The following is a 20,357-nucleotide window of genomic DNA, read 5'->3' as shown; positions in this document are numbered from 1 at the left end:
CTGAGTGTACACTTCCCAGTGAAACTGCACAGGTTTATCTCAGGCAGCCATGGTTTTTATTTACCTTAGGCACTGTGCACCTGGGATGCTTTGAGGTCGGATGTTGGACATTTCAGCTGGGAAAATGCAACCTCTGACTTCGTCTGGAACGCAGCATAAGGCTCAGAGAATCATTAAGGATCCCTGCCACCTGAATAAGAACCTTTTCTCCCCGCTGCGGTCAGGAAGAAGGTTCCAGATACACCAGACCGGCACTGAGAGGCTCAGGAGGTGTTTAGACCTGCAGGTCATCGGGGTCAGAGGTCATTCTTCTCATCAACAGTCCCTTGAAGCAGTGAGGACAGGCTAAAATGTCCTCACAATGCCACAGTGTCCTTACTACGCTGGTGTTAAACTGAAATTGGTCCCCGCAAAGATAGCAACACACACACACATTTAGACAGACACTTCTAAAAGAGTCCCTTGCAGAAAGGAATCCATTAAATCAGCCGGTAAACAATGGTGATAAGGTCCCTCTGCACTTTCTGCTTTACTGTACTACACCTGATTATTTACTAGCTAATTAGCAGCTGGCGAGGCCATAAATCTTGACTGTAAGAAGATGTGAACACTTCATTTCCTGCTCTGCTGAACAGGAATCTGACCAGATATAAATATATAAGACTAGCTGTTGAGCAGTGAGATGCCGCTGCTCATTCCACTCATTTCCTTCTTTATCGTCTCTTTATGAAACATGTTCGAGGAGGCGACGGCCATCTGACGCGTGACAGCAGATTAAACCATGTGAGAAAATATGACAAAATGTGAGAAGCAGTGTGATCACACTGTATGAAGGTGTGACGAGCCCGCTGGATATGACTGCTGGTCTTTTCACTTGATCCCAGGGGCCAAACTTAAGAAAAGATGACATTATTTTCACTTCTTATTAATTAACTTCCATTCTGTTTTAATGTCAGTTAACTCCTCTTTATTGTCTGCATATAAGCATATTAAAATCATCTTTTAATATAATGAAACAAGTTTCTGCGTTTAAATCAGTCAGGTAGAGCTGAAACTATCACTAGTTTTATGTTATTAAAGGATCAAATGTTGGAGCCTTTTCAGATCTTTTATTTAATTTATTTTGTTGCACTCAAGATGATGATCACATGGTATGGCAGCTTCAAACTATAACGCATAGGCGCCCCTCCAGCATCATTTCTGGAGGCAGTCCTTTGGCATTATGAGGTAGAAAGTCCACAAATGGCAGAGCTGATGTGGATGGACTTACACCAGGACACCAGGGTTCATGTCCCGTGTGAAGCCATTTGTCGACGTTGACTTATTTTTAGGTTATGTAATGTATGTAGGTCATATCAGGGGTTCCCAAACATCACAAACAGCTTTAGCTTTTGGCTGAACTTCCCCTTCTGTAAGGCGTCTTTTAAAAACCACTGACAACATTATCTTACCCTAAGTGTTTTCAGCAACTCTTGGTCTTTTTACCAGACGGGAAACAAAAAGGACAAGCGAGACCCATTGCTCATGTGACTATGCCCAGATATGAAAACACACAGGCATCGTAGCCTCAGCAGCTAACGTTAGCTTCTGGTGGGAGAAAGTCACGACGCCACTGACACAACTTCTGGGTGTGTAGTCTTTATTATTAGCTATCTTCACAGTCCGATAGGTAGCAAACTTTGACTTTCTTGACTTGTAAAATTATCTTTTAAAGTGACAAACATCATATGTGTGATTCATGGTACAATTCAAATATATATAAACATATTAAATCTTTTTTTATTAAAAGTAAATAAATGAATGGCATTATGTAACTAATGCCATAATTCCATTAATTTATTGCATTTAAATACTTATGCATTAATGTTTTTTGCATTGCGTAACTTACGGAAGTTACATTATGTGCATTAACTATGTAACTAACGTTCTTATTTTAACCCAAACCATGATCTTTTCCTAAACTTAACCAAGAAGTTTTTGTGCCTTTATTTTGAAATATACCACGGCTCTGTCTCAAAATGGTCACTGAGGTGGTAGCCTACTCAGCGTCAGAGTTATTGTTATTTTATTATGCTTATATTCTTAAATTCAATAAAACATGACACTTGTCTTCCAAATGACTGCCATGACGAAGGTCTCAGAGGCTCCGGTTTCCATGCAGCTCTTTAAATCTTCCTATGACCTGAGGAATTCTGTTTTTTTCACTCTAAATTCACGAAATGCCTGTCTGTACTTTTGGTTTTCATACAACAGATATTTTTCCAGTTTGAGCTGTTGTGTAAATTCTACATAAATACCACATGATCTCACTTTGCCGCTTTCAACCGAACTTGTCAGCCTCCGTTATTTTCAACCAGTTAGATTTTGGTAAATCAGAGATAAGGCAAAACACAGTCATCCAGTATCTGCTTAGACCCATGGCACCTGTATTATTCAGGCTGAGCAAACAGTTGTTCATTATTCAACTTGCTTTAACTTGTTTTGGTTTTATGCCCCAAACTTTACCCGCCGGTTCGCTCTCACCACCCTCACCAGCGTCCGTGTGTTTCCAGCGGCAGCAGGTTGTTGTTTTCAGCAAACACAATCTGATAAACTCACTGTAGACTACCTGCCCAGCAGCAAGCAGACACTAACTGGTGAAGAGAGTGGAACACCTAGCAGCTAAAGAGACAGATATTTTTCTCAGGAGTTGGTGAAAACAAAACCAGAGCTGAAAGAAGATAACATTCATCAGGTGCACGCAACCACGACTCCATATGAATATTAATATGATTCTGTATCTGCTCGATCTGTAAGTGAGCCATCGTTTGCTAACACATTTGCTTTTATAAAGGTGATAACTTCTGCTGTGGTGCTGCAAACTGGCCAAAAACAAGCAAAGATCCAAAACAAAACACCTGGTATACAAATCCCTAAAGTTTTATGGCACTTCTCACCAGATGGGTCCGTAGAACACCCCACCCACCCCTCTAGTGTCACATGACACACAAGACCCAGAGAAGAACAGAACTAGAGGCCGTCACATGACCTGCAACTTTGTCAAGAAGCAGTAATCTCGTCAAGGACACTGTCAGACGATCAACCTTCCTCGCTTTGTTGCCATGTTTCCTGCTCCCTGAGCTCTTTGCTTAATTGCCAAAAAATGGTTTTGCATTCAAGACTAGCTTAGCACACACACTGCAGTTTGATATCTGGCTCTACTGTGAGAGTTTAGACAAACGTTAGCAGCTCTGACCGGCTGGTTGTAGAAGTTGAGGAAGTTTACATATTTCAAAGTAACTCTGGTCAAGCATATACAGCAGGAGCAGCCTGATGGTGGCCTTGAAAAGCATTGGGCCTGGTGTATTCTGGGTGTTGTACCTCCTTCTCCATTTTCTCTGGTCATGTAGCACCATTTTCCAAAAGTTATTCACTTCTTTCTACCGCACAGACAGCCTGGTTTTATGAAAAGACCATTTGCCAGCGGTGAAATGCCACTTTAAGCGGCGACCACAGAGTCAGACTCGGCCAAGAAAAGTGACAAGTTGGATGGTGCTGAATCAAAGCTTTGAGTCTTTCATGAATTGTGTGACATACAAAGGGACCAACTTCACTCTCACCCCGACAGCATCAACATCCTTGTTCCTTTTTTGCTTTGCCATGTTTACAGTTGTGTGCTGAAGACTGCTCTGAACTCCTATTGGCCAGTGTCATCAAACACACTGTACAAAACTCAGCAAAAGAAGCCGAGGAAATTCTTTTTGCCAGGACATCATGGGATGATTTGTTGATGCCATGCTGACTGAAAAGCGTCCCACTGAACTGAAAGCCCATTTGTCTGAGAGCCCGTTACCCCGAAAACAAACCACTGCTCTGAGCTTAGGTATGTAACTTGACAGTAGAGGTGAAATGATTAGTCGACTAATCAAGTAGTCGATCGACAGAAAAATTATCATCAACTACTTTGATAATCAAGCCCAAAATATGGGGATTTCCTGCTTTTTGCTGTTTTATATGATTTTAAATTGAATATGTTTGGGTTTTGGACTGACAAACATGAGCTTTAAAGACAACACCCCCGACTTTTTCACCATTTTCATTCATCACATTTTATAGACCAAATAAAAAATTGTTTATCTAGAACATTGTCAGCAGATAATAAAAGAAGAACAGATAATAAAAATAATTATTAGTTGCAGCTCTACTTGACTGACATAACTGACATACTTAACCAAGTGTTTTTGGTGCCTAAACCTGACAAGTAGTTTTGTGTCCTAAAATCCGGAAAACGGTGCCATGGGAACAGTGGACAGTCCCTGATTTGTTCTTGGCATAACAGACTCATTCGACGGAGCCTTCTGTTTGTATTCTGCATTCCTTTTTTGTATCTGTGCATGTTTTCTGAAGGCTTATAGATACGGACAAAAGGCCACCGGCAGTCTTGTGGCTTAACATCCATGCCAGCGTAAAAGATACAGTATGTGGGCCGTGACGGTTTAATTGTCTAAAACTATTTTTGCACCTAAAGGGGGCATTAATGAGCCTTAATAAGGGTCGCATAAAGAGTTCACTGCCTTCTTCGATGAAATGCAAAACAAATGTAACGTGTTATTTCATCTACATTATACACTCAGAGAAACGGAACAAATTATGACTCCATTACCTGATGTGCTTCCTCTGTGCCGACATCTCAAACACACAAACACAGGGCTCATTTATTTTCATTCCTTTCACTTCCTCTCCTTGTTATTTCTGCATTTTTGTTTTTCCTGCGTTTCTTCACTCTTTGTCATTTGCATCTCTGTTTGTCGTCTCGTTCAGGCTGAGATGTTTTTAGAAACCCCACAGGCTTTTCATGTTTCCTCACCTGAACAGTTTGTACATCATTTCTTCTTTTTTTTGTTGTTGTTGTTTTTTTGTTTTTGTCCCCCGCCCCCCAATGAGAAAAATCAACAAAAAAACAACAAAAAATGAAAAAAAAAACCTAAACATGAGGTTTTGGTGTCTGTCTTGATCTCTGGAGACTTTGGAGATGGAGGCATGTAGTTAAATAGAGGAAAAACAACAAGGAGAAAGGCAGTCTTTGTAATGCACTGAAATGACACTACTTATTAAAATTAACTGTCGCAGGGATGAAAATGTGCTCCCAGAGATGCAGGAGTCTGGATGCTGTCAGGGCATCTCATACGTGAAGATTTTTAGCTCCAGATTTAGTTCTGAACTTTAAAACTGTGAGCGCTGGAGGTGTGGAAGATTACAGCGGCGAGAATGAAACCTGCAGCAGTCAAGCGTATACTTTCTCCAGTAACCAGAGAATCACATTACATTCAACTTTAAATGTTCCTCATGTCGCTCATGAACCCACGAATCCCTCAAGAAGCCGAAGACAGGGAGATCAGCCCTGCTGCATGAATCGCGACAAATCTACACCGCTGGCTGTCATTTCCACATCATCTAAGCTTCTGAAAACACTCGACGGAAAACAAAACTAGGTCATTAATAGGGTCGGGTGCCAAAATCCGGTGTTGTGTTCCCACACGACCAGTGCTTCATTTCAGGGCCACACGCCTGAGCTGTCTATTGAAAAATTGCCCAGTGGTGTGGATGTTACAGATGCATCACCAAGTGTGCCTAATTAACATTACAGCAACATTCACTCTACATGGCTCTGGCAGCAGGTAGCCTTCCACTAAGTATTAGTAGCTGCAGTAAACGAGATTTAAATGGTGAGCTAAATGGTGTTTCACTCAAAACGATTCCAACACCGAGCAGGATGTCCAGCAAACAATTATGTGTGGACATGAGAAATAATTTGTGCATGGGACATACTAGTGAGCAGAAACGCCATTTATATCGAAGAGGAGGCGACCACTGATGATGATGACAGCAGCCTTTCCTCAGGTCAGAAAATATGATATATTCTTCAAAAGAGTTGAAATTTGAAGCTGGATTTTTTTTTCTATTTTGCTGCAACTGTTTTGTAGTGTTTATTTATTGTACTGTAGTTGGGTTAGGTTTTATTTATCATAAATTTGTTATGTTAATTTGTTTTATATTCAGTATCTATATTCATATATATAAGTATACTATAAACTGTTAATATGTTCTTCAATTTAAGGTTTAAATTTGCCTCAGCAATGAAACATGCTGTTCTTTAATGTCATTGTCTGTGATTTTGTGCTTCTTTTTTTTAAAAAAAGTTCTGGTTCAGGCGCCACTCAGGCACCAGTGCTGTTATGAAAATATCATTTAAGCACCAGTATTGGATCAAATTCAAACGATACCTGATACTATTAAATGAAGCCACACGAGAGCCATGTATAGATTTACAAAGCGGCTGTCAAATTTCATACCACCTCCAGCTCGCGAGGTGGGTGTCTTCGTAGAAAACGCTAACAAAAGTTGCTCTCTGCAGATTTCTGCCATTCGTGGCGCTGTATCGAAACTGAATCTGCACAGTTCTGGAAAAGGCACTGCAAAAACTACCAGCGATAAGGAGCGTTAACCGTTTCTGCTTCAGCTCCCTGACTGGAGTCAGAAAGCACGAAGAAAGCAAACAGGTGAATACATTTTTTTTTTTTTTTTGTATCCAAGCTTGTCCAATTTCTTACAAAGAAACTCACTCTGATCTGACAAACTGCCATAATAATCAGATGCTAACGTTACTTTCAGCTGACGTCATGGTTCTCCTTCCCGCTTTCTAAAGTAAAGACTGATCCCACGAGCCATATCTGCAAAACTGAAAACTGAACTGAAATCAGACTGACGGGATGAGACGTTAATTAAGAGGTTTTATAAAATGAAAAAAAGGAGACTGAAATGTTCTGCTTCTGGCAAAGCTATGAACTAGCAATGATTTTAAAAATCTTTGCTGTTTAACTGTAATTACATTAGCTTTTATGACGCATTTAATTTAACGTTATTAGAACTAAATACATTGCTTATTAAAAGGTGAAGGCACAAGGGAATTATCAGATTGGTACCATTTCAGCCTCATTTTGGGCCTGGAAAAACCCTGATGATGTTTAGCTCAATATAAATGTGATAAAATCACTTAAATACGCCGTTTTGTTGGACTGATTATAATTCTATGTAGAGCTTGTGTCACCAGGAAGTAGTTTTAATCCAGGACCCCTCGTTGTCTCCCTGTGTTGTACCCCTGGCAGCGTTAGTGTTCCGCTCTATGCGTCTAACCAAGAAACAGCCAAACGCAGCTCAAAGCTGCAGATGTTCATCTGCTGTCACTAAGATCCTCGACTCAAAGCAAACAGCGACAGGCCGCCGCCACAGAGGAATGAGACTCTGTGCTTTTGAAGGTTTCTGTGGCTGCTGAGTTTCCGATGAATATTCATAGACTGAACTTCACCACACACGCACACACACACATACCATCCCCCTGCTGATCCAAGATGGCTGTCATCAAACCCTTCAACGTAAACAAAAACCAAGCGAGCCAGGAGCGGGGACTCCATTCATCTCTCGTGATGCCGATTTATAACCGGCGGGAAACATTTGCTCCCCATCCTCGAGAAAATGATGTTTTGCAGAAATCAGTTCTGAGGCCGCTCAGAGGCAAATGGTTGTGTTCAGAGCCGAACATAAAATCAATCAGGTTTGTAATGGTCTGCACTGAGAGCATGACAAACACCCATGGCAGCGCTCAGCTCTCTGTACGCCACCTCAGAAATACAGCGACACAATCATTTTCCTTCGCCAGCATGCACTGAAAATGAGAGGCATTCTGTAAATAAGATATTACTCTATGGACCGGCATATTCCCTTGAACAATTTTCCTTTAAAATGAGTGCCAATTATAAGCAGGAGTCAGTCTCCCCTGCAGTGTGGCTGTATCGCATTTGAAATTTAAATCCAAGGCGATATTCTTGGCGGATGATAGATGTGGCTTTATGAGGGATTTTAACTAAATCCCCGGCGATGAGGCGAGTCGATACAGATCTGTTTCACATGGGGACGACTGAACTATCTGTTGCTTTGAGGAAAAATCCCCTCCTTCAAAGGGCTGCCAGGTAAACAGGTGGCGTCGAGATCGGAAGACAAACAGGCAAAAAGGCACTGAGGGGGAGGAGGGGTGAGGTGCAGCAGAGCTGATAATGCCACAAGGACGGCGGGTTGAATTTAAATGTCAGCGTGTTTCGGCGCATGCATGAACTTTGCAGAACCAGTGTCTCCATTTCAGCTCTGTGTGCTCATTGTCTGTCCGGCTGTGTGACGCTGCACCGCTGCATCATTACCCTCCGCCGGAGGAAGGACGGTTCTTCTTCCTGTACGTTCACAGCTCTCAGGCTCAGATTAGGTTCAATTACAGTTCGGAGCTGCTCCTCGGCTCTCTGTGCTGCCGGGAACAGACCTTCAGGGACACGGAAACAAAACAGAACGTCCCCACACTCTGAGAAATTAGGGTGGGTCAGTTTGAGATAAAAGCCTTAGAAAATAAAAGGATTCCCAGTAGAACCCCTTAAGTGGGTTCTCAATAAAATCCCTGGGATACAAAAAGATTCCTGCTAGAACCCCCTGAGTGGGTTCCAGACAAAACCCTTGGAATATAAAAGGTTCTCAGTAGAACCCCTTGGCTGGCTTCTAGATAAGAATCCTTGGAGTATAAAAGGATTCTTGGTAGGAGCTCCTGAGTCGGTTCTCAATAAAACCCTTGTAGCAGGAAAGGATTCTCGTTATAACCTTTGGGGTGGGTTCTGGATAAAATCTTTGGAATGTAAACAGGTTCTCTGTAGAACCCTGTCGGTGGGTTTGAGATAAAACCCTTAAAATGTGAAATGATTCTCAGTAGAACTCACTGGGTTCTAAATAAAACCCTTGGGATATAAAACAATTTTCAGTAGAACCCTCTGAGTGGATTCTCGATAAAACCCTTGTAATATGAAAGGATTCTCAGTAGAACCCCCTGAGTTGGTTCCAGATAAAATCATCGGTATATAAAAGGGTTCTTAATAGAACTCCATCTATTAGTTGTCAGGGTTCTTGGTCGCACCCCTAGAAAGAAGCAAGATTCCAGATACAACTCCCAGAGAGGGTTCTAGGTGGAACCATTACACAACAGAAGGGTTGTCATGAATAGTTCTCAGTATAGCCATTTTTATGGAGTTGTAGTTAGAACCCTCTGACAGCAATTTAAGTGCAAGATCCAACAAGGGTTCTCCTATGGGGACGAGCAGAGGAACCCTATATGGTTCTAGTTATCCTCCTTACTTCTCAGAGTGAACCAGAGAGAGGCTGCCCATCGAGGAATGATTATGGAGGTTTGTCCTCCTGTCACCTGCCTGTGTTCTCTACAGAACACTTTTCAAATAAAAACACTAACATCATCGTTCCCGTGGGATCAAACAGAACAGGAGTCAAATCTGTCCACTTTCTTGTGTGAAATCTCTCTTTCGCTGGTCTTGGAGCAGCCAGCGGGGATGCGGCCTCTCCGGTTTGAACAGGTTTGATCAGTGCGTGTGACTCTCAGAAAAACAACAGACATCTGAGACCAAGGACGGACATGTGCGAGGCTTCGGGGACCCGCTCAGACTGAAAACCTCGCAGTAAATCCCGGGCGAGCTCTGCCTAATGAGTGGTGACGGCTCGTCACGCACGCCGCCCGTGATGTTGTTCTGCGCAGTTTGACTGGACCACATTCGTGTCTCACTGTTTTCTCATTATGTTCAGTTCACAGCTGGCGTCGGTTCAGGTGCACTGGAAGCATGTTGGTGACATAAAGTTTGTGATATTGGCTCCAAGAGGCCCCCGCTGCACCGCTGAGCAGGAATGTGATGGAAAATGGAATCATATCTGTACTGCGCCGCGGTAGCAGCAGTGCAGGTGCTTTTGTAATGACAAAACCAAAAAAACAACAAGACTATTTGGTCCCGCAGCACACCTGTGTGTCAGCCCGAGGGCTCACACATGCTTCCAGGCTGTGAAGCAGCAGTTTGAGATCAAATGCACAAAAGTAAACAGTAAACAGCACGAGTAAGGGGGCAAAATGAGGAGCAGCACATAATCCTACAGAGTTACCCAGTCATCTTTCACATACCAATGAATTTTAACCGAATAGAAGCCTCTCTGTGTAGGTCTATACTATCTTTATAGCCTCATGTTTGACTGCACTGTGTACAGTAAGGACAGAGGATTTAACCTGCGCTTTGAGCACTGATTAACTTAGCTGAGAGCGCACTGGATGCGCTGGTTGCCGTCTACACTGCTGCAGCAGCAGGTTGTGTGCGTGTTACTCTGACCACTGCTTTGTCACTTGATCCACTCATGTGAACCCGTAAATTATCTCATAAATCGACCCAAACCCTGCGGATCCATCGATCCACGCACCTCGACAGGTTGCATAATTCAACCAGAGTCAAAGTTCCACTCGGGGGTTCAGTGGTTCCCCTGAACCAATGCAAACTGCGCCCGTGGGTGGCGCCAAATGTCCAGTCAGAAAACAATTATACCATTGCAGAAGAAGAATATGATGTTATTTAAAGCTCACCAATGAACTGTTGAATTTTGCCATTTGCAACAACCTTTTCTCATGCAAAACATAATAATGCGTTGATGACAACATGGCTACTGACACACACACACACACACACACACACACACACACACACACACACACACACACACACACACACACACCAGGTATTTTGCTTTGGATCAGATGAAGCATCTGCAACAATCTTCTGATCTCCATTAATTTACTTTAGTTATTATGAAACAACGTCACAGTTAATAATGACTTTGCATTCAAATTTCCAAACGAAGACGCTGCAACAGGCGGCTGTGGTTGAATCCCTCTGAAATTAATTATATTTTCATTTGTCACCTTCCCTGCAGCTTATTTGTCTCCGCTGTCTGTCGCTGTTGACAGATGTCAAACCTTAACATTTCTCTAAATATTCCTCGAGCTTCTGATTGGCACAAATCAAACTAGCTGCGGCTGTTAGCCCTGTTTGCATTTGGTACAGCACCAGTTGTCATTAAGCTTTCAAAAGTTTGCATATCAAAGGCAAAATGCTGTCAAAACCAAACAAAACCAGGACAAAAAAAATATAAGCATATAAGAACTTACCTTGTGTGTTTCTGGCTTTGAGCCACACTGTGTCATCGAGGTGAAAGTAGTGAAACATCACAGCTTGGCTTTGACAGTTTGACAAAAAAATTATATCATTTATAAGTATTACTCATCTCCCTGCAGCCATGAAAGACCAGATAAAGACCGGTCCGATTGTTCTCAGTGAAATAAGCTTTTAAAAGCTGTCGTCATTTAAAAAAAGAAAAATAATTATATAAAAGTGACCTGCGTTATTACTGCTAAACTTTTAAAAAGTACTTTAATCAGAGTGCTCTCACTTGTAAGTTTTGCTCAGCTATTTATTTTATGAATAATGACACAAAAGAGCTTGATCAGTAAGTTTTAAATTCTACAGTATTGGATTGAAGTGGGGGCAGCAGCTCAGTCCAGGGATGCAAAAAAGAGAATTAACCAAAGTAGGAAAAAATGAGACGGTGCAACATATAACCATGTGACAAATACATATGCATTATATGCATACACAAAGGATCCCACCTCTGCTTGGATATGCAATCACACATCGGTGCTGGTAATTTAGGTGCGGCACTTTCCCTGATCTTTTCAGCTGCTTCGAGGGTTGCTGGGAGCGGACTCTGGTTTCCCAGATCTCTAATGAAGTATTATATCATTCCTGTCACATTATTTTTGAGGTTGTTGTGTTACGATGCTTTAGATCAGTGCAGTATTTTCGTTTACATCTGGACCGTTTGTCTAAATTTTCATCCATGGGAGGACGAAGAAGCAGCACACACCAAACTACTGAATACTTCTGAGTGCATTTGGGGGGATTTTTCCCTTTATGTCCTTTCATGTTGTGTTCAGTGTTTTGTAAAGAAAGTAGGCGTTTTTCTTAACAAGTGACTCACAGGACGGAGACGATGTCGCCTCGTTGGACCTGGTAGTTCCTCACACTCCAGCGGTTCAGCAGGACGACGTCACACACCGACCCTCCGTCTGGGTTCAGGGAGGGCTGCTCACACACACACACACATACACACACACATAAATAAAAATATGAGCAATATACACATTTATGCACTTTTTTTTGCCTCCATGCAAAAAATGCACAGATTGAAATCAATTGAAATGAAGTTATTTCAGTTCAAAGTTAAACTGATATTGTCATGACTGGAGACGAAGCGTTGGTCCATGTTGGTCCACCACTTTGTTCTAGATTAAAATATGTCAGCAACTATCAAATGAAGGCCTTGACATTTTGTACAGTCATGGTCACCATTTTGAATCCCGTCAGCACCCCGTGCTCCTTCTTTTAGTTTAATATATTCAACTTTAAACTACATTTTAGAGTTTGGAATCATCATGATATTTAAGTCACAATATGATATAAATGCTTAAACATTTTGCAACGTGAGTATTTCGATAACATATGTTGTGATATATCAAGGTTTCAACTGCAAATTATGTTCGAAAAGGAAATCGTTGTCAACAACAAAAGTGGTTTTTCCCCCAGCACCATTACACAGTCCCTCCAGGACCTTTTTTGGGATTACTGCAGCCTAAAATGTCTGATTTCACAGCAGCTTTTTAATGTTGTGATGCTTTTAGGCATTTTTTACAATGAAATTGCGGGACCAAGTGAAAATTGCAAAAGACAGTGGTGACTTTGTTTGGGTATAATTCAGTAAAAATCGAAGGCAACTTGTTCCAGGGAAAACAAAACCACACTCTGTCCTGAATGTTCAAACTAACCTCACCAAAAAGGATCAGAATTGCAAAAATGATAAAAATCTTTGAAGAATCTTTGAGAAACTCAAACTCAGTCAAAACATCACAAAATTATCAAATAAAAGTGCACAGAGCATTGATAAATGTCAACAAAAACAAGAAACATGCTCTTTTTAGTAAATGTGACAAGATAAAAAAAATATATATGCAAAAAAATATTGAATAATAAAACAAAACACTGAGTCGGTTCATTGAGACGTACATGTGTGACGTTTGCATGCAGGACTGCTGTGATTGGTGGAACTTGTTTGAAGCAACAGTAATTGTTCAAATTTGTGGAAAAGTTGCAGAGTCTGGACAGAATTGCAAGTTCGCACAGATTTCACAGGGACTGGTTGAATTGTTGAGATCACAACATCACAACTTCCTGGAGGGACTGAATACATAACCTGTGAAACATAAAGACATAAAGGCCTTCGCTGAACCAGAACTGTGTGATTCTCCTCCTCTACACAGCTGGTCAACTTAAATCACACCTTTATTCTTTAGCTTTTAACTGTGCTGAACTTTTTCTCCCCTGAAACTTTTTGCAGATCTGAGTCACAAACTATTTATATGACTATTTATCTTTACTTTGACTATTTTTGCATAAACCCAAAGTGCTTCAAGATCACACATGACAAACATAAAATAGCATAGAAGATAAAAAAAAAGTATTACATATGTAAAAACATTTTTGTGATAATAATAACAGTGAAAATACTTATTCTTTACTTGTTATTCTTCTTATCATAATCATTATTATTATTATTAATTTATAATTTTATTGTTCTGTAAAACACTTTGGATCACCTGTAAAATTCTTATTTGTCTTCCCTTATCCTGATCATCTCTATTTTGGTGCTAAAAAATTATTTTTATTTACAATATTATCAGTTCATATAAAGAAGATCAATACAGGATCGCAGTACTGTGCTGGATCATTTTTTATCACCATGTTTGTAGCATGTTTTTGGACATTTTAGAGCGTCTGCATCTTTGTTGAAAACATATTTATGTAAAACACTGTTCAACAATTAATAATTCCATCCATTTTAAGAGCAGAGGAGCTTCAGTGAGGACATCAGTTCTCCTCTGCTCTCTCAACATTTCTCGCTGTCAGTTCCTCCTCCATCCCGGTGACTCGTTTTTTTTTTACAGTGAATTATCACGCCACCTTAACGAGGTCCCTTGAGGTTATTACAGCAATGTCCCAAAATGCATGTGCTGATTTGTGGACGGTAAAAAGCTGCACACAGGGAAACTTTCTCCCAAAAACAGGCAGAGTTTGACAATTAGACTCCACACGAGCAGAATAAATGTAGCACAGGTAACAGCAGAATTCACATCTGTGTGATTTAACATGGAGATCAGCTCTTCGTTGTCAGTTAAAGCCTCTGTCACTCTTGGCCTTTAAAAATGAACATACAGTCGTGTCTTTCATATTTTAAGCCCATTAACTACAAATGACACACGGTATATACTCCATATGTGACCATTTCACAGAGCATGTAATCCGGTTTTAGATTAATTTCCCTCTTTCCAGGCAGCCGCTGGTTCCTGCTCATTTCAATACAGCGTGAAAATCAACAGTCAGAGGCTGGAAATTTGCTTGTAATCCATGAGTGAATAATTCGTAGTTCAATTCATTTTAAATTCAATTCGATTCAAACACTTTTTTCACCCCTAAAGGGGCAAACAAGGCAAACGAGTTTGCAAAGAGAAGTACTAACACGAAGAAAACAAACTAAAAATCCAAATATGAAGACAAAGAACAGTGCAGTCATTAGTTAAAACAAAAGTTAGCTCACAGTAATATTTTAAATCAAACATTTTGTGAGACAGCGGTTGTGAGGAGCTGTCGTCTCCTCCTCATGATGCGTTCAAAGGTTCTTCGATATTTGCGATTTCCGTCTGCTGCTCCTCAGCGACCTTCATAATGCCAAGGCAGGATGACATTTATTTTATCAGTGTAATTATTCATCAGGGCTCCTCATCATCAGTAGTTTTTTTGGTCACCAAGTCTCTCAGATGTTGGAGCTTCCTAGAACCATACTTGCCAGCCCTCCCGGTTTTCCCAGGAAACTCCCCGTTTCCTCCCGAGATCACATTTCATCCTGCGTTTCTTCCGATTTATGACAAAAGTGTTTTTTCCTTTTCATCATCACAACCAGTTTCTGGCACTGCACAGTGTGTGTATGAGCCCTGCAACTCCAAAAGTCTGCTAATTCCACCAGGACAACAATAAAGCTACACCAAACCAGACTGTCTGGAAAGAAGAATTCCCATTTCTTCAGGAAAGTTTTAAAAGGAAAGAGGTTTTGTAAAATCTGCCACATCAATTTTCAGGGCAAAAGATAAACTAATGAAAGAAAATTGCTGAACATTCATTTAAGCCTGAAAATTAAAAGTAAAATTAAACATATAATATAAAAATGCTGTTGCAGTGTACTTAGTTTTTAATTTTGATTCTCCAAAAGTCACCAAATTGCAGGAAACAGTCTCTGCAACTCAGTTTTTTGGTTTCAAAATCCTCCTGATTCTTGAAGTCTTAATTGTTGGCAAGTTGAACCATGATAAGGATAAGAATACGTGATAAGAATAAGAAAAGCTGATAAATAAAAAGAATTGCTTTATAAAATGATTGGCAGGAGCTCATCACACATTCTGTATCACTGCTCTTATTTGTGTTCATGTTGAACAATAAAGTACAATATGTCAGTACAGAAAAACAACTAGATGGTGCACACTAAAGTTATTTTGCAAATTATGACCATTTCTTTTTTTCTTTTTGCGTGTTATTTCATGCCACTTATTCTTAAGTTTTGTGCAGGGTTGGGTACTGTTCACATTTGAACAGATACAGTACTGATACTGGTACATTTTTTCAGTACTTTACTCTAATTGTCCAAAAAAAAAGTCCAAATTTATCAGTTTTAACATTGTTTTTGATTTCAAATATTTTGTTATGTATTTACACATCACATAAAATAAAATTATTCCATCTCCTTTCAACCGGCAGCCTGTCACCATGGCAACGCTGCTGTTAATGTTGCTGAGGAAGCACATGTGACATCCTCCCCGTTATGTAGTTGTTGCCGTTACTACCACAGTGTTGCTAAATAACGGTTTCCCAAAAGCAAAGCATCTTGGTCGCCCCCTGGTGGCTGGCTGCAGTACAGGTCTTAAACCCTGCCCCTCTTCATGTTAGCAGATATGAGCCAAACTTTTAAAGTTTTAGAGTAGGCTACATGTCACATAAATTTTCATGTTTCATTTCAGGTGGTTCTTCTCTGGTGTTTGTTCATTTTTTCTGATCAGTCTAATTTTAATCAGTTATTTGTTGCTATAAAAAGAGGGTTTCATGTTGTGATTGACAGCTGAACTCTGCTTGTCATTGAGTCAATCAGCTGTGTGGGCGGGACCTTGATACTGCAGCTTTAACCCCGATTACTGCTGCACAGACCCTGGCTCCAAGTGACATCACCAGTGCAAGATGGCAGCGCTCGTATCCAGGAAATTTTGGCTTCATTTTTGTACACGGCGTCCATCTTTACAGTCAGTGGTCACAGTTATTTATTAACCAAATGTAATGGATGCTTAGCAAAAATGTTTATGTGATGCGTTTATAGGCATATTGGTAATCAATCAGTGTAACTTCTCTATGAAACAACTCAATGTTTTGTTTTATTATTCACTATTTTTTGCATGTATATTTTTAATGTTGTCACAGGTACTGAAAGAAACACATTTGTCATTGTTATTGACATTTAACAAAACTCTGTGAACTTTTATTTTATTTTATTTTATTTTATTTTTTGCTGTTTTTGAGTTTGAGTTCCAAAACCATTTTGCTTTTTTTTGGAATGCTCCCCAGGTGGACTTCTTCATTTACAAATTAAGCAGATTTCTATATTTTTTTGTAATTCGGATCCTTTCTGGTGAGGTTAGTTAGAACATTAACAACAGAGTTTTTTGTTTTTGTGATTTTGTTCTCCCTGGAACATGTTGCTTTGGATTTTTTAAAAAGATTTAGAAAAGCTGCTGTGAAATCAGGCATTTTTGGCTGCAATAATCCCCCAAAAAGGTCTGCGAAATCCTGGCAGGACAAAATGTTGCTGTGGAAATAAAAGTTTGATTGGGGGAAAAGACACTTTTGTTGTTGACAAAATTTTCCTTTTCGTAACATAGTTTGCATTTTAGGTCGTAACAATTCCAATTAAAGCCCAGGAAATCCTGGAGGGACTGCTTATTGTCCAGTCTTTAAATTATTACATAAAATGTGCATTAAATATGAGGCTAACATCTGCAAAACCACTTCAGAGAGTGTGGAAGTCCATTTTTCACTTTTTTCCGTCTTTGTCTCATTACAAAAACAGTTTGGGATCAGTTGATTCTCTCTTTGAACTAAACATCTTCCTGCTTTAGTGATCCACATGATAAAATAACTTATATAAAATGTCACTATTGCTGTTTATTAAGCAAAAGTCCAAACAACCATGTCCTCCATGACAGCTCTATCACACGCTTGTCCCTCCTCAACAACAATAAAAATCATTATTCGTATGGCTTGGTTTGTGTCACTTTGTCGAAGGATCCACGCGTGACGAAGCCCACTCGCGGCGGCGAGCGTCACCGCGACTGTTTCATTAAGCAGGATGCGCGTAGGCCATTTCACGCTTGCTGTGGTAATTGACAGAACATCTCTTATCTGTCGGCCTGAAAATAAATATCCCCGTGAGAGCTGTCAGCCTGCGAGTTTATCAGATAGAGTTGGATACTTCGTCAGCTTCCCACATCGTCATATTTCCTCATATTACATGCTGGATTGTTTCTGAAACTACTGCTGCACTGAGTCTGGATTTATAGGAAAATGTAAAAGTGTGACAGCTTGGCGGCAGCAGCACACTGTCTGATCATTAATTTAGTTTTTACTGAGATGATGCAAGAGTTTGAGAAAAAGTTTGCACAGAAACAATGACTGTATAAACCACTTATTCCAGAGCACTGACCTCTGTGAGAGTGAAAAATTAACCTCCTGAACCTGCATGACCCACCTGTCGAGTCATCATTAAAAATGCACAGCGCAGAACTGAGCGACCGTATCAAGATCCAACATACTAAACAGATTTTATGGTTATAATTTTGGGACTTTAAAACTTATAACTTTGTCAAAGCTACAACCAAAGCTGCAGTGCGGGACTTTTACATAATATAACATCTGTTACCTTCCAGCCTGCAACACAAGTTCACACAATGCTGATGAAGCAACGCCTGGTAAACGTCTTGATGTTTACGTTTCTAAATCTGATGTCTACCTGTGCTGAAGGACCAGTAATGATCAGCCAGCAATGACTGGTTTGCCAGAGCTGAAGGGGGGAGTAACTGCAGTGATGGAGTAGGACTGATCACGCCCCACCCTTCTAAGATGCCCTGCTAGAGGACAAAATGTGGTAAAGTGCCCTCTGAAGTGCCTTTTGGTGAACAAAATGTGGTAAAGTGACCTTTAAGGTGACATTCAATAGGACAAAATGGGGTAAAGTGCCCCCTACAATGGCAACAGTGGCATTATAAAGGCTGCCATACTAAGAATGAACTTGGCCTCTATGTGCCTTTAAATAGTTAACTAGTTCTGTTTGTGTCTTTATTACACAGTTGAAGTAGTTATTGTGCAATAAAACAATTTTAATCTAACCCAGGAATTGAAACTTTTTCACCCTAAATGCATAATGATTTTTGCTGCACTGGTGCCCTTTTCATTTTTTGGCAGCCTGAGTCTGACCATGGCCCAAAAACCAGAGATCTGTCCAAGAAAAGTTGCTGATGCTTCAGATGAACTAGAATGTCCACCTCACAGCTGTATGCCTCCACCAACCAGTGAAGCTGCAGTTTACCTCCATGTTTGTCCAGACTCATATAATACAAGGAGACTCTGAATTAATTTAATAAAAGGTATTAAGGCTGGTTTGCACCAACAAGGTGAACCAATTAAATCATGGTTCAACTTTAAATTATGTTGCACCAAACTTTGAAATCAGGTTACAGTCAACAAATATTAAAAGTAAACCTCTCTTTAAAAAACTCAATTCAGTTTTTTATTCTGAACCTAGAATAAATGAATTTATTAAACTATTAAAATGACAAGCTTTTTCAGATGGATTGAGTTAAAAAAAAATAAATAAAAATGTCTTCAAATAAAGTTAAGGGACAGACTCAAGCAAATTAAGTTTGTGTCTCTAACAAGTTTCTCAAAGGAGGAGAAATTACAGCTATTTTGCTGAGTCATCATGAGTTGGCTAACTAGGTTATATAGCTTTTTAGCTAGCTAGCAAACAATAAAACTTTTTTCCTACCCTGATAGAAAATATAACACTTTTTTGCTCTTTAATTTAACTTTTTAGCTAGCTAGAAATTGGTTCGCTAAATGGTTTCCCCTCCACTTATATACCTTCAAGGCCCATACTGCACTCAAATTTATTTATTTGTTTACTTATTTATTTTTATTTGAGCAAGCAAGCCTCTCCATACAGATTAAACTCTATTTAATTTCACTTTAAATCACTAAATTTGGATTTACAAAACAGATTAATTTTTAATGCTGCAAAGAACTCTGATTAATTTTAAATCTATATTAACTCATTTTAAGCCTAGCTTTGCCAAACTCTGATTCTCTCTGATTAAAATTAAACCCTCAACTGGAATAAACAGGACACTAAACAGAATGAAGTTTAAAAACGATCATTTTAAAAAACAGTAATTTCATGCAAAATATCAATTTAAAAATTATTCTATTGATTTAAAAATGACATTATTGCTTCTCCAGAGTCTATGATCAGAACTGCATCCATGGCAACAGCCTCTCCTCCATAGTAACGGTCTTAAAATGCCATAACTGACCAATCAGTCAGAATCAGTCAATCAGAATGTGATAATAGACTAATGAAAATTATTATAATTATTAACATTATGAATATTATATTATGAATATTATATTTCATTTCTGCCATATTCTGGCAGTAAATCACAGTAAATCTTACACACTGGATAAAGATATTAATTTGAAAACACTCAGGAGTTCATAAGATAAATAGTAATTGCTTAATTTAGATTAAGGAGAACTGTACGCTTGTCTTTATTTCTGACATAAAAAAATAACTCAAATAGTACATGTTCATAATCATCCCTTACTCTGGAGCTCAGGAAACACTGTTTCTATGACAACAACCCAAGCCCTGCATAAAGGATGTGGGAACTAACTCTCTCTCTCTCTCTCTCACACACACACACACACACACACACACACACACACACACACACACACACACACACACACACGCACACAGTTGTCTGCCTTGCTGTGTTTGTTTCTGTGTTTTTGTGTGTCCCTTGCTGCTCTGTGATGAACCTGCTGCTAAAATGTCTCTTGAAACGGTTGGCTGGTCTGATTTCGGGAAAAGGTTGACGGCAGCTGGAGACTGTGACGTGTTTTAACAGACACGTGATGGTACTGAAGTCAGATCAAAAAAATCTGTTAAACTATTGTATTTTGAGACTCTATTAGCCCTTT

The 20,357-nt window shown here is 39.8% G+C and overlaps 1 protein-coding gene across 1 annotated transcript in view; it reads right to left on the bottom strand.

Annotated features, from left to right (window-relative positions):
• Positions 1–20,357, bottom strand: part of immp2l (inner mitochondrial membrane peptidase subunit 2) — a 193,317-nt gene that overhangs the window by 152,408 nt on the left and 20,552 nt on the right. The window contains exon 3 of the mRNA XM_084733709.1: positions 11,932–12,035. Within this exon, the coding sequence (XP_084589835.1) occupies positions 11,932–12,035 (104 nt within the window). The remainder of the gene's footprint in view (positions 1–11,931; positions 12,036–20,357) is intronic.

This window comes from Lutjanus erythropterus, chromosome 13, assembly GCF_056507025.1.
Source record: "Lutjanus erythropterus isolate fLutEry1 chromosome 13, fLutEry1.hap2, whole genome shotgun sequence".
Taxonomy (NCBI): Eukaryota; Metazoa; Chordata; class Actinopteri; order Lutjaniformes; family Lutjanidae; genus Lutjanus; species Lutjanus erythropterus.
Note: the sequence above shows the minus strand (reverse complement) of the source record. Positions and strands in the feature narration are given on the sequence as shown.